Source organism: Eptatretus burgeri, chromosome 5 (genome assembly GCF_056783735.1).
Source record: "Eptatretus burgeri isolate ZD-2024b chromosome 5, Ebu_testis_v1, whole genome shotgun sequence".
Lineage (NCBI taxonomy): Eukaryota > Metazoa > Chordata > Myxini > Myxiniformes > Myxinidae > Eptatretus > Eptatretus burgeri.
In genome coordinates this window covers 46,759,374-46,772,690 of record NC_140965.1, presented here as the reverse complement: position 1 = coordinate 46,772,690, position 13,317 = coordinate 46,759,374, and the positions used below count along the sequence as shown (strand labels likewise).

The window sequence follows — 13,317 nt, the reverse complement described above, 5'->3', positions numbered from 1 at the left end:
GACATAAAGCTTCATTCTTTCATTCGAAATCCTGTGTACAGTGGTGGTTGGTTGTGCCAGTTCTCTGGATGATCATCAAATTGATTTTCTGGGACTTTGTTGAAATGATTCACGCACTCGTTCAACGTCTGCTTGCACTTGTGCTTGGTCAACCGGTACTTTTCTGTTTATGAAAACTTCCAGTCTTCTTAAGCATCTTGTACCCCTCTCTGATACTCGTCCATGATGGTGGATTCTTTCCATACCTTGTAAGGAAATTACACTGAACTTGTGTGTCGCATCTCGACTCAATGAACCATTCGACGCGTTGAACTTTCTCCTGTGGAGCTGCCATTTTCTTTTACCTTAAACCACCAGACCTGAAAACAAAAGAAAACTTTTTGCCTTTCTTTATCATATAAACCAAAGGGTGTTGTTGAATCAATTGTGGTACTAAACATATGAGCAACCAAAGTTGTCCAGGTTATTTTGGAACACCCTGTACAATTTTGAGAGAACAAATGACATGGTTCTGGTGAACACATCTTCAAAGCGATAGCAGTGATTCGATTTGGTCTCGTAGTATTTGAGATGTCAAGCCCTTGAATAATCTTTGCAACTCTCCGAGGTGTGATAATAAAAATAATAATAATAATAATAATAATAATAATAATGATGATAATGGAAAAACTGGTGTCAACACAGGAAGGACAAGTAGGTAATGGGTATCCATGGTCTTCAAGTGTGTAGTTTACAGCAAAATGCCCAGCTAAGAGGTTGATTTTATCAACAGAAGTAAGCACTTCCTGGCCATTGGAAAGAACAGGAATCAATGATTGATTTAATTATGGGTGAGAATGCTGTTAGCAATTCTCCAAAAGTCATTGGAACCGAGCCGTTGATTTGAGATAGAATCACAAACACATTCTGCATACTGTCACTTGGCATTCTCTAATACACATTTATGGCGGTTGTTTGAAAGGCAAAACAAGTGATGCACTTCGGTGGAGCAGACACGATGATATTGATTGAAAAAATGATTGCAATGGGCAATAGCAGTTGCACAAGCAGGAGTGAACCATGGCTGAGAGTGTGGTTTCACTTGGTAGGTCTGAGAAGGGATAAAGAGGTCCATGCTGACATGGATCCACTCAGTAACTTCCTTGGCAGCCCCAGGTGGTTTGTGAAAAAGGGTTGTTTCAGTAAACAACAGCAAGAAAAGAACACAAGCCATCGCAGTCAACCATGCGTATGTTGGAAGACAGTTAGACGGGCGGGATGAACAACAGTTGATTGTGAGAAGTAAGAAACCTGAAATTTGATCAGAGTTTCCTAGAGGGGGGGGGGGAGAATTTTTGCCTTAAAATCCCCAGGATATCAGCACAAAAGTAGAAAAAGAACATACCTGGTATCAGTAACGCAATAAGGAATTTGAGTAAGAACTTAAATTATCTGAGGAAGGTTATGCGACACGGCAAAATGAAATGCACCGACACCAGGAGCATCTATGCAGTGAGAGTGGACTAACCATTCTTTGTGATGAACTTCAAAAGTCTCAAAAGACCACAATATCAGCAGTTGGATGTTGAGAAAGAGCCATATCAATATTGTCAGTGTTGGAGATGGATACGGTTGAAACAGGTTTCAATGGATACAAAAAAATATAGGACAATGGAATGAAAAAGAGCCAGGCGAAAGCACATGAACTCTTGTGTCATATCCACGAGGGGACCTCATGACCAAGTGATGAGGAGGTGCAAGTCAAGTCCATGGTGGATGAAGCCAGGTACTACTAAAGATTCAGATAACACCTCACTGTGGAGATGAGTTTCACAGAGAGCAAGCAGATCTGGAGGTTTCAATTGTAATACGGATTGGACGCAAAGAAATTGCCATGAACCCCCCTGATATTAGCAAAGAATATACTTAGTGGCTTGGACTTAGGTATCCTTGGTGCGAGACTCAGAATGCATGCTGAGAACAGGTTTCATTGGATTGAAGTCATGGTATTAGAAGATATAGAGGAAGAAGGAACATTAGTTTAGAAATCTGCATGTCATGTGCAAGACCGCAATAGGGATATCAAGAGTCCAAGTGAACCCCCAGCAGTAGCAGAGGCACCCTGATGGCCTCGGGAGAGCAACTAGAAGTAGATGCATGGAACTCCATCCATGAATGTCCATGGAAGTACAGCTACCCCAGCATTTTACACCCACTGATAGATCAGACTATTAATGCATTATTTTCGAGTTCGGGATCTTTTCCTATCGGACAGCCATGACTTTCAGCATGTTTTTAACATGTACCCTTCAGAGTGGTCAGACTCAAGTTGTCATAACATAAGGCTCGATTCCCATGAATATAACAATAACTCATGCTCCTCCAACAGAACAACCAGCCCCTTGCACTGAAACAAGACAATAGAGGAAGTGTGTCTCTTCACAGTACAAAAACGGCTGGGAAGCGTTTACTAGACCGCTTCAAGCCAACAAATAGTGCCTCCACCCCATTGATGATAGACTGTCGACCAAGGATAATGAGCTCTATCCACCAGGGTTTTGTAATGAGATATAATAATAGTAGTCTGCGGAATCTGGTAGAATCAAGCTCTGCATAAGTAACCACTGCTGTGCTTCAAAATACAGCCTCCAAAGCCAGTCGCCGACTGGGCATCCTCCATCAATCCAAGTTTTTCCTTGGTAAATCAGAACTACACACTGCCCATGAGGCTTTTGTTAGTAGCTCAATGGAGTACTGCTCTCCCCTGTGGTCTGGCACCCCAGCACCACAACTGTCCCTCCTGAATTCTATAGAATCTAAAGATCCCAGCATTATTGGCATCGATGCAATGAAGCCAAAGCACAAGACACGTTGCTCTTACATCACACAGGCAGGATGGTGGCCTCTGTTTATTTTATATTTATTTCAACACATCTCCAGTGTAGCTTCCTCTGCTCTCTCAACCCTCTTATTTCCCAGATCCCCCAGGATGCATGCCTTCTTCCAGTAACCCCCTCCTGATTGAACTCCCAAAATCCTGGCTTTCCATCCTTCTCCAATAGAATATCTTCTTTCTCATTTCTCTGATTTGTTGTACTGCCATCCAGAGACTGTCCAATCACATTCTTCCCTGCAGTTTCAAACAAAAAGTGCATCACCTCATCCATACCCATGCTATTTTTCGTCTCCATTAACCCTCTCTCTGTCTCTTCTTTTCCACTTCTTTCTTTTCTTCATTTGTCATGTCCAACTGTGGCCCCACTATGTTACCATTTTACCCTCTCCTCACTCTTCCAAGAGCCTAAATTTTGTTTCCAAAAAAGTGAAATTGATAATAATAATAATAATAATTAAAAAAAACATTACGAGACTAGACCATTGTAATATTTTACCCTCGCCAAAGGAGAGGGTATTGCATTTGGATCCGTTTGTTTGTTTGTCCGCACAGAACTTTCGTGTTTTTCTCCGCAAACGCTGGTTGTATTGACAAAATTTTCACCATTGGTGCGACTACTCATGCAGAATGTTTTAATGATAATTATGATGTCATAGGTCATGTGTTGTGGTAGCCACGTTGGAAAAATGGAAAAAATGGACCTCTGTATCTCTGAAACTGCACCAAGGAAAAAAATTGAAACTTGGCACACAGCAGGCACTCCTCATGAGGAATATGTATTCGTTTTTTTTAATGACATCATACGTGCCTTCATTATGACATCATAATTGCATATGTAAAATGCTACATCTGATCAGTATGAAATTTTTTGAGGGTCATCTCAGGATAAAATGGTGCACAGAAAAAAATTGATGACATCATCGGTCAAGTGACTCAGCAGTCATATTATTTAAAGAAAGAAATCCTTCAAAAGTATTCTTCTCTGAAGTGGCTGAACAGATCGAGGCGAAACTTTACATGCATGACCGCCTATCCATGAGGAACAAAATGTTCACACATATGACGTCATCGGTCACATGGTTTAGCAGCCATAGCAGATTTCTCTAAAATCTAATAAACATCATCTTCTCCAAAATGGCTGGACAGATAGAGGGGAAACTTCACACAAATGTTCCCCAAGCTTTGGGTGTACATGGTTGTGAAGGAATAATTGATAGGTCACATGATTTGGCCGCCATATTGGATTGGAAAAAAAAAATAATGTTTTCTCTGGAACTGCTGAATTAACGTGAAACTTCACAATTATGATCTAGTAGAGATGGGGAATACATGTTTTAAATTTCAACTTGATTGGCCACATGGTCTGGCAGCCAGAATTATCTTTTATTTTTGATGTTCTTTTTTATTTATTTATTTATTTATTTTTTAAGGCTCAATTGGCTGTGCCAGGATAGATTTGAAGGTAGAGTAGCAGCAGCTGAAATGCAAATTGTATCCAGGTTCCTCATGATGACTTCATCTTTGCTTTTTGCTTGTTTGGGTTCCTTCTGATGACTCCAATGCAGGACTGTACCAAGGTGATCTTCCATTTGATTTGAATTTAATTTATTTTAATCCCATTCTAAATTCAAATGAATAATAATGAAAAACGTCATTGGTCAGGGTCAGGTGTCCAATGAAAGCAGGACGTCTCGGTATCCGGTCATCACTGCCAGCAGTTATAAAGTGCAGTTATAACTATGTCTCTTATTAATTACCTAACACACCAGTACACAAACGCCACACAAAATGCACCACACAAAACTTAACAAACACCACAAAAAACAAGTCCTGGCAATTATTATTTGCAATCTCTAATGGCTCTTTTTCTTGTTCACTTTGTGTCCTCGTGTCTAAAAACAAAAAACAAAATGCAACATCAAACCGAATAAAGGATTTCCCAGTACTTCCCCAGCAACCATGTCTTGTTCACACTTGGCCGATTAGTATGAAGCCCAATGTGTTTCACAGCCATTCAAAGAAGACGTACAAACATATTTCAAACTGAGACAAAATCCACATGGTAGCCTGGTGTTGGCTTAACGGTTAAAGTGGTTGGCTTAAGATCCTGGTGTCTTAAGTTCAAGCCCTTGTTTAACCACTGAATCAATACCAGGTGGGTTGATTCAGCCTGTTGTCCTCTTGAGGTTGGCAAAATGATTACCAGCTTACTGGTAACAGGGGGCGTTGCATCAGCAGTACAGTCACGCCCCTAGAAAATGATGCGGCCAAAGGCTGCATGTACAACTACATCAATCAATCAATCAATCAATCAATCAATCAATCCACATGTAAAACCTTCTTGCATAATGGACTTGGCTCTTATTGTAATCTACATAATACAAGCTTAACCAAGACCCAAGAAATGGATGTGACAAACATAAGTTGATTTGATGAAAATGATTTTTTATTTCTTAAACACTCAAATTGGAGAGCAAGTCGTGGTACGTATACTCACTGCAATGAGATAACGCAGGCGATACTGCATTGTGCCGAAGACACCCAAAACAAGCACGAGGATGTGGATGAAATTGGAGAGAATGGGACTCCATTGGTAGCCCATGAAGTCAAACACCTGCCGTTCTAGGGCAGTCACCTGAAAGGCAAGAGGCAAAGTTATTTAGCAATTGCTCGATAACAAACGAAAACCTTGTTCAATGCATGTACTTGATATGTACAGTCACGGATCGAGATAAAATAATGCATGTGATGAAATACAACTTTATTTCATCGCTGTTCCATTGCAGAACCGAAAGCTCATCCTCACCTTCACCAATTAATTCAAATTAACAATGCTGTCATGTCATGCAAAAAGCATTCTTAATCTTGCATTGGTATGATATAAACGTGTTTTTACAATCTTCCTCAGCCACCTCATAAATCAAAATGACATGAATCTCAAATGTTTTATCAACAAGCATGCGTTGTTTTTTTTTAATTGATACATTTAAATTGGTTTTTAAATTGATAACAGACACTCCTCGAGAAGCATCTTTATGATACCCGCTATTTGAACAAGTCTGTGGCCCAAAGTTTTCAAAACAACAATCACTGAGAATTAGGTCGATAATGTTAGTGCAGGATTGAATAGATCACTGGGCTGCATTTGAAATATTTTTTTCAGATGTCTAGTTTTTCTCAACAGTTCCCATATGTTTTTGCATGCTGAATTCAGAAATGTATCTAATTTCACTCAATCAGGTCAAGTTTTTATGCTATCTCAATTTTAAGGAAAAAAATATAATCAAAATTTTTGTTTTTTTAATTAGCATTTTTTAAATTCAAAATCAGACTTACATTGACAGAAAATGTACAAACTATACATATAATGACACAGAAGTACACTTAATGTGGAAGAAAGTGCCTTCTCAATTACTTTCATTTCAATTTCAGAAAAATATAGAAAAATCGTTGTTTCTGGCAACACCCAACTTCAGTCGCTCCAGCAGTTGCTGTTTTCCTTCGTCTTTTTAATGTTGAATTTCACATTAACGGTACATTAATAATCTAATCAATTCGTCCTCGTCATACACACAACCTGTCCATCAAGTTTTGTCCGAGTCCATGCATAACTTCGACATATCCTGTTGACAGACAAACAAATGGACAGACAGACAGAGGTGAAAACATAACCTCTATCTGCCTTTGGTGGCAGAGGGAAAGAAATGTGGAAGAGGTGGGGATTGAGGGGGGGGGTCAGGATTGAAAAAAGGTGAATTGAGAAAAGGGAAAACAGTGTTGAGGGGATAGGAAAAAGGGAATAGTCAAAGATTCTACCATTTTCGTGTATGAAATATATAGATCAGACATGCCAATGGTGAATTTCGTGAGAAAAGTGAAAATAATTAAATAACTACACAAACATTTAGAGAAATGGTTAAGTGATATACTGGAAATGAAACCCAAGTTCTGTTAAAAAAAACAACTTTATAATCTTTTCGAATTATTGTTTAATCACATAAATCACTGAAAGATAAGTTCATATTTACTGCACATAGTCACTGTGAGAGCAAATAAAAGTACGACCTTTTGGAACAGACACTCCTCGAGAAGCATGTTTATGATTAAAAAAGAATTATGAAAATTAAATAAATTAAAATAAAAAATTAAAAAAGGGGATCTTGGTTTATTAAAAAAAAGAAGTAGGCCTTTCAGCAAAAAGCCTCCAGGATAGAGAATTATGGCTGACCTCACAGATATCAAAATAATTAACTTTATTACCTCCACCACCGAAGGTTATGTTTTCACCCCTCTCTGTCTGTTTGTTTATTACTTACGAAATCTAAAGATTTCGTAAGTATATTGATGGCTTCCGTATTCTGTTTGTGTGTTTGTTTGCTTGTTTGTAGGCACAATAACTCGAGAACAGAAGAAGCTACCAATGTCAAATTACACCACGTGACTCAGGAGGGTGATGGCTAGCGCTGATTAGATTTTGGTCAAAATCGGTCAAAGGTCAAGGTCACAGTGAGGTCAAACATAATTCCGTAAATTCATGTGGAGAAATGGAGTATTTTTGCTTCGGTCGACATTACAAGTTCGTTTTAACTTCGATTTTAATTTTGTCTTCGGTTTTTGCGATTGCTTAGGACGCTTAACACTCGGTTGTCGAAATTCTGGGAAAATCAGATGTTTTGGAGATGTTTTAAGATTGTATAAAAAATATTTCACTCGCCGCGTCACGGCTCGTCACGTGGTGCAGCGCGCTCGAGCAGATGAGTCGTTGAGTCATGTAAAGGTTTTGCGTGTGCGCGCTGACGGTGTTTTTGATAAAGATGGTGTTTAAAAGTCATTTTTTTATCCCAATAAAGGTTATCGTCGCATACCTGACTCACTAAGCCGTCGGATTATGTAAAGATTGTTGGTGGACGGCCGACTATTACGGTTTTGTGACTTTGATAAAATAATATTAAATAATTGCATGGAGAAATGGAGATTTTTGCTTATGTCAACGTTACGATTTTTGATGGTTTGGTACAGAATCATCGTAGAAACTTCTGGTTTGCGGCGCTACCTTCTCTCGAGACAGCTTTTATTAGACAAGGTCAGAGGTCAAGTTGACGATTTCGAAAGTACCAGTCTATGACTGCTTGTTTGTTTGTCTGTTTGTTTGTTAATCTATTTGTGTGCAGGGTATCTCAAAAAGTTGGTCACTGGTTCGGATGAAATGTTTTCACCCCTGTTTGCCTGTTTGTTACTTGCAAAATGGAAGATTTTTCAAGTATATTGGTCAATCAATTTTGTTATTCTGTTTGCGTGTTTGTCCGTTTGTCAATCACCTACAGGTAAAAATTCTAAACCGATTGTCATGAAACTTTTCCAAGTTGTAGAGATAGTCTCAACTGAGAAGCCTATTGATTTTCAGGTCAAAGATCATCTTCAGTTCAATTTTCTAAAATCGTCAATTTACATCCTATTAACTTGAAAGTTGAACAGGATTTGCATATTCTACCACTGAATTGGGAAAGCAACTATTTTTGAGATCAAGATGTCAACTCAAGGCCAAACTTCTAAAATCATCAAATTTCATCTGAAAAATCATCAATTTTCATCTGATTAACCTGGGAGTTGAGCATCAATTGCAGAGTGCATCATTGAATTTGGAAACCAACTAATTTTGAAGTAAAAAGGTGAAAGGTCAACTCAAGGTCAAACTTCTAAAATCATCAATTTCAATCTGAAAAATAATCAATTTTCATCCAATGGACCTGAGCTTTGATGAACATTGTCAATTTTAATCTAACTGAAATGGAAAATATGATGTATCCATTGCAACGTATGGAGATGGGGATGGATTTTACAAGTACCGTGATCTGCACTGTCTCTTTCTTGTTTGTTTGTCTGTTTGTGTGCAGGACATCTCAAAAAGTTGTCGCCTGATTGGAATGAAAGTTGGTGGACAGGTTGGGTAAGTGACAAGGATGAATTGATTCGGTTTTGGTGAATATCTAAATCTGGATCAGGATACGAGAATTATTTAATTTCTAAAGTCATTCTTCACCATTGAGAGAGAGGGCCACAAACGATAAATCGCATGATATTTCAAAAATGTATTGTACCCGATATGGTCTTGTGGATCAGGCATTGTGTGGTGGAGATATGTATTTCATCAAGTTCCCTTCTCGTTATAGCTGTGATTCTTCTTGCAATCTCCATTTGCACATGTGCACACAGTCATGTACAGGTATTGAGAAGATGAGCGTCATTCTTGAGTCTAAATTTGATGTATTAAAAACAATGTCATACTAACTACGTGCCTTGTGAGCTATTGCAAGCCAGATTTCTTTCTTGTAGACAGCAGGGAAGGGCACAGACAGTACTATACGATGGCAATGCCTCTTAATGCAAGCCACATGTCTCAGGGGCTTCAGAGTACATTGAAGAAGCAAGCATGCTGCCAAGGCCCAGTGATAAAAGTGCTATATTTCTCGAGCAGCTTTGTGGTTGGGGGATGGGATGTTCTATTCCCAGAAAGTCTCTAATTTGTTGCCTGTGTTTCCAAATTATTTCACTGTCGAAAGGAATACTCAACGGCACAAGCATGACGATTTCTTGCTTCTAAGCTGTCTAGCCTGGGTTTGAATCCTGACTCAGCTATAAACTGTCATCCTGGTGTTTCACAGGCAGGGCGATTCAACATTGTGTATGTGCCGCCCCTCGGATGGACGTTAAACTGGTGTTCCATCTTCCGGCATTACTTAGTGGACATTAAATATCCCACGGTGTCATTCCTGAAGAGTAGGTGAGCCATCGCCAGCACCATGAATAAATTCCTGCCCGAACTATTCGTCGAATGTCAAGCCTGGAAAATCGTTTCGTGAAAGAGGGGCCAAAACGCACTTCCACCTTGACGCACTGAAGCGACGACCGTGACCGGACATAAACAGGGAGATGACTGCATGGGAAAGAACGAAGGGATATAAAGGAGTTTTTTGGTGAGCAGAGAGCTTGGAATTAGAAAAGCTAACCGAGGCAAGAATGGGGTTATCGGATCAACACACGTGTCCTGGAAGAGCTTAAGAGGATCAAGACGAAGAAAGAGCAGTGGTTGCCAGAATGGATGAGAAATGGGAGAAGATCAAGACCAACGACTTGTCTATGCTTCAGTCTCTTGAAGGGGCACTGGCAATGATGTTCAGAGCTTCACAATAATAAAATGTCACATTTCCATAAAAACCAAGTGCAAAATGTGAATCGTGAAGATGGACAAGGAAAAATTGCTCGTATTATCAAACAAAAGTAAAAAGCAAACAGCAGCAGCACATCCCATTGTCGGCCAAATGCAGTGAGGAATTGGAACTGGAGAATGAAACACATGGTCTGGTGCTGATAATATTAAGCTGCTTGAATTTTTTATTAATGGATTTAAAAGCACTTGTCTTTGAGGAAAATCCTCTCTGAGAGTCAATTCGCTTATATTAAGCTTTATGGTGAAGACTGTGGCCAAGGTGTGGGACAGTTTGAAAGCCAAACATTAGAAATCCGAGATGTTCTGCTCAAATTCAGACCTCATTGATGTCTGCTCGCACGACGGAATGATTTGCCACATGTTGAGAAAATCATCCCGAATAAAAACAATTTTGTGATTCCTTGCTGTGCTGAAATTATGCCTTCTGGCATGCTGTAATTATGGTGGAGATAATGCTTTGTTTGTTTGGCAAATGAATATCTCATTGATTATCACAAAATACCAGAAAATGTTCCATTATGAGCTAGAGTCCATTGTTGGGTGTGGTCCTGTACCTGCAGCAAAGCTAGCGAAGCTTTTAAACAACTAACAACAAGTATAATTTAGCCACATCCACTGTCTCTGTCCTCATTGGTTATTCAAGGTTTCAATCACAAACCTAATTCCAAAGTGGAGAGACAGTAATTAGTGTGTGTGGGAAGAGCAGGTTTGCATTATAGTTAACCCATAGTAATTCAGGGCTGGCAGGATGGACTACAGCCCTAGACCCTAGAAGTATGCACACTTGACTCTAAGATGTCTAGTCTCAGTTAGAATCTTGACCTCGCTATAAACTTGGCCTAGACACTAGTATTGCACACTCACCTCAAAGCTGTCTAGTCTGGGTTTGAATCCTGAACCAGCTATAAACTGTCATCCGGGTGTTTCACAGGCAGGGCGATTCATCAATGTGTGTGCTGTCCCTCTGCTGGTGTCATGTCTGCTGCCATTAGTAAACAGTAAAGATCCCACGGTGTCCTTCGCAAAGAGTAGGCAAGATATCGCCAGCACACTGAAAAAATTACAAGTTCCCACCCAAACTACTGCTGGGAAGGCAATGGCAAACCAAATATCTCATTGGCAAATGAGATAGCGGAATTTGAGTGGAACATATCACCCTTGCCAGGAAACTGCTCCAGAAGCACCAACTCTCTGAAACAGAGTATGGTACAATATTCTGACCTAAGAATAAAAAACAAAAATAGTAATTCTGACCACATAAAATAACATTTCATTTTAATTCCGCATATTAGTAATCAAAGTAAGGACTGGCAGGATAGTCTCGACCAGAGGTATACATACTCTCATCTGAGGTATTCTGGCCTAGGTTCAAATCCACAGGTTAATATAAATTACCACTGTGGCATCAGTTGTGGAAATCTAGTAGTGTAAAATAATGTAAGTATGCAGTAAGAGTCCATTAATGCATGATGATAACAGTTTAAAATTCACATTAGCTCGTCAATCATTGCCAGGTAATGCACTTACTTTCCTATGATGTTTCACAGGATGTAGGACATTAAAATAACTTTGAGGCTCGTTCCGAAATTGTGTAATAATGGTCTTTTTGTTCTGTAGCAAAGACTGCAGCATAATTCAATCACCTCATCCAAATCAGCAGAGGAGGAAGAAACTGAACATTAAAATAAAATTGGCTTTCAATATGCGTGGTAAATATCATTGCTAACAAAATCAAGTTCAGAGTAAATTGAATGTGTACTAAATAATGCAAAGCAGCAAAAAAAATTGTGAACGATCAACTCTACAAAACAGCCAAATGAAAATGAACAATTTCCCAAGGCCACATGGAGCATGACAAATACATGCACAAACAACAGAAAAAAATTAATCACCTACAAGGGAATCAAAAATGACAAATTTGCTTGAGTCGGCAATGATATGGATATCTATTTGTCACAATTATGTGGCCTGACAAAAGGCGATGTTTAAGCAATTTCCTTCATTATAATTTCACAGATTTGCAAAAAGGAGTAAATTTGCTCAAAAAAACCTTTTCTCTTCAATGTATATACATATATATATATATATATATATATATATATATATATATATATATATATATATCTTCTTCTTCTTCTTTCAGCTGCTCCCGTTAGGGGTCGCCACAGCGGATCATCCGTTATGATCCACATAATGATTTGGCACATGTTTTACGCCGGATGCCCTTCCTGACGCAACCCTGGTCGCCTCTTACGACACAGGGATAAGGTACACCTATTTTAACCGGGGTATACACCGGCCCAGTATACTGGTACTCATTTCACCAACCTCGGAAGGATGACAGGCTGAGTCAACCCCCTGGTGTATTAATTCAGTGGCCCAACGGGGCTTGAACTCAGGACCTTTTGGATCCCAAGCTGCAGCCCTAACCACTGCACCAACACCAGGTTTGATATATATATATATATATATATATATATATATATATATATATATATATATATATATATATATATATATATATATATATATATATATATATATATAAATATATACACATGTATATATACATGTAAATATACATGTATATATATATATATATATATATATATATATATATATATATATATATATATATATACATATATGTATACATATATATATATATATAAGTATTCATACATATACAGTGGGGAGAACAAGTATTTGATACACTGCCGATTTTGCAGGTTTTCCCACTTTCAAAGCACGTAGAGGTCTGTAATTTTTATCATAGGTACACTTCAACTGTGAAAGACTGAATCTAAACCAAAAATCCTGAAAATCACATTGCATGATTTTTAAATAATTAATTTGCATTTTATTGCATGAAAAAAGTATTTGATACATCAGAAAAACAGAACTTAATATTTGGTACAGAAACCTTTGTTTACAATTACAGAGATCAGACGTTTCCTTTAGTTCTTAACCAGGTTTGCACAGACTGCAGCAGGGATTTTGGCCCACTCCTCCATACAGATCTTCTCCAGATCCTTCAGGTTTCGGGGCTGTCGCTGGGCAACACAGACTTTCAGCTCCCTCCAAAGACTTCAGGTTTCGGGGCTGTCGCTGGGTAACAGACTTTCAGCTCCCTCCAAAGATTTTCTCTTGGGTTCAGGTCTGGAGACTGGTTCGGCCACTCCAGGACCTTGAGATGCTTCTTACGGAACCACTC

General features: G+C 38.8%; 1 protein-coding gene across 4 annotated transcripts in view; it reads right to left on the bottom strand.

The window, feature by feature from the left end:
• Nucleotides 1-13,317, bottom strand: part of LOC147026370 (sodium/potassium-transporting ATPase subunit beta-1-interacting protein 3-like) — a 298,816-nt gene that overhangs the window by 134,476 nt on the left and 151,023 nt on the right. For all 4 annotated transcript variants that reach the window (XM_085881744.1, XM_085881745.1, XM_085881746.1 and 1 more), the window contains one exon: nt 5,373-5,510. In XM_085881744.1, the coding sequence (XP_085737870.1) occupies nt 5,373-5,510 (138 nt within the window). The remainder of the gene's footprint in view (nt 1-5,372; nt 5,511-13,317) is intronic.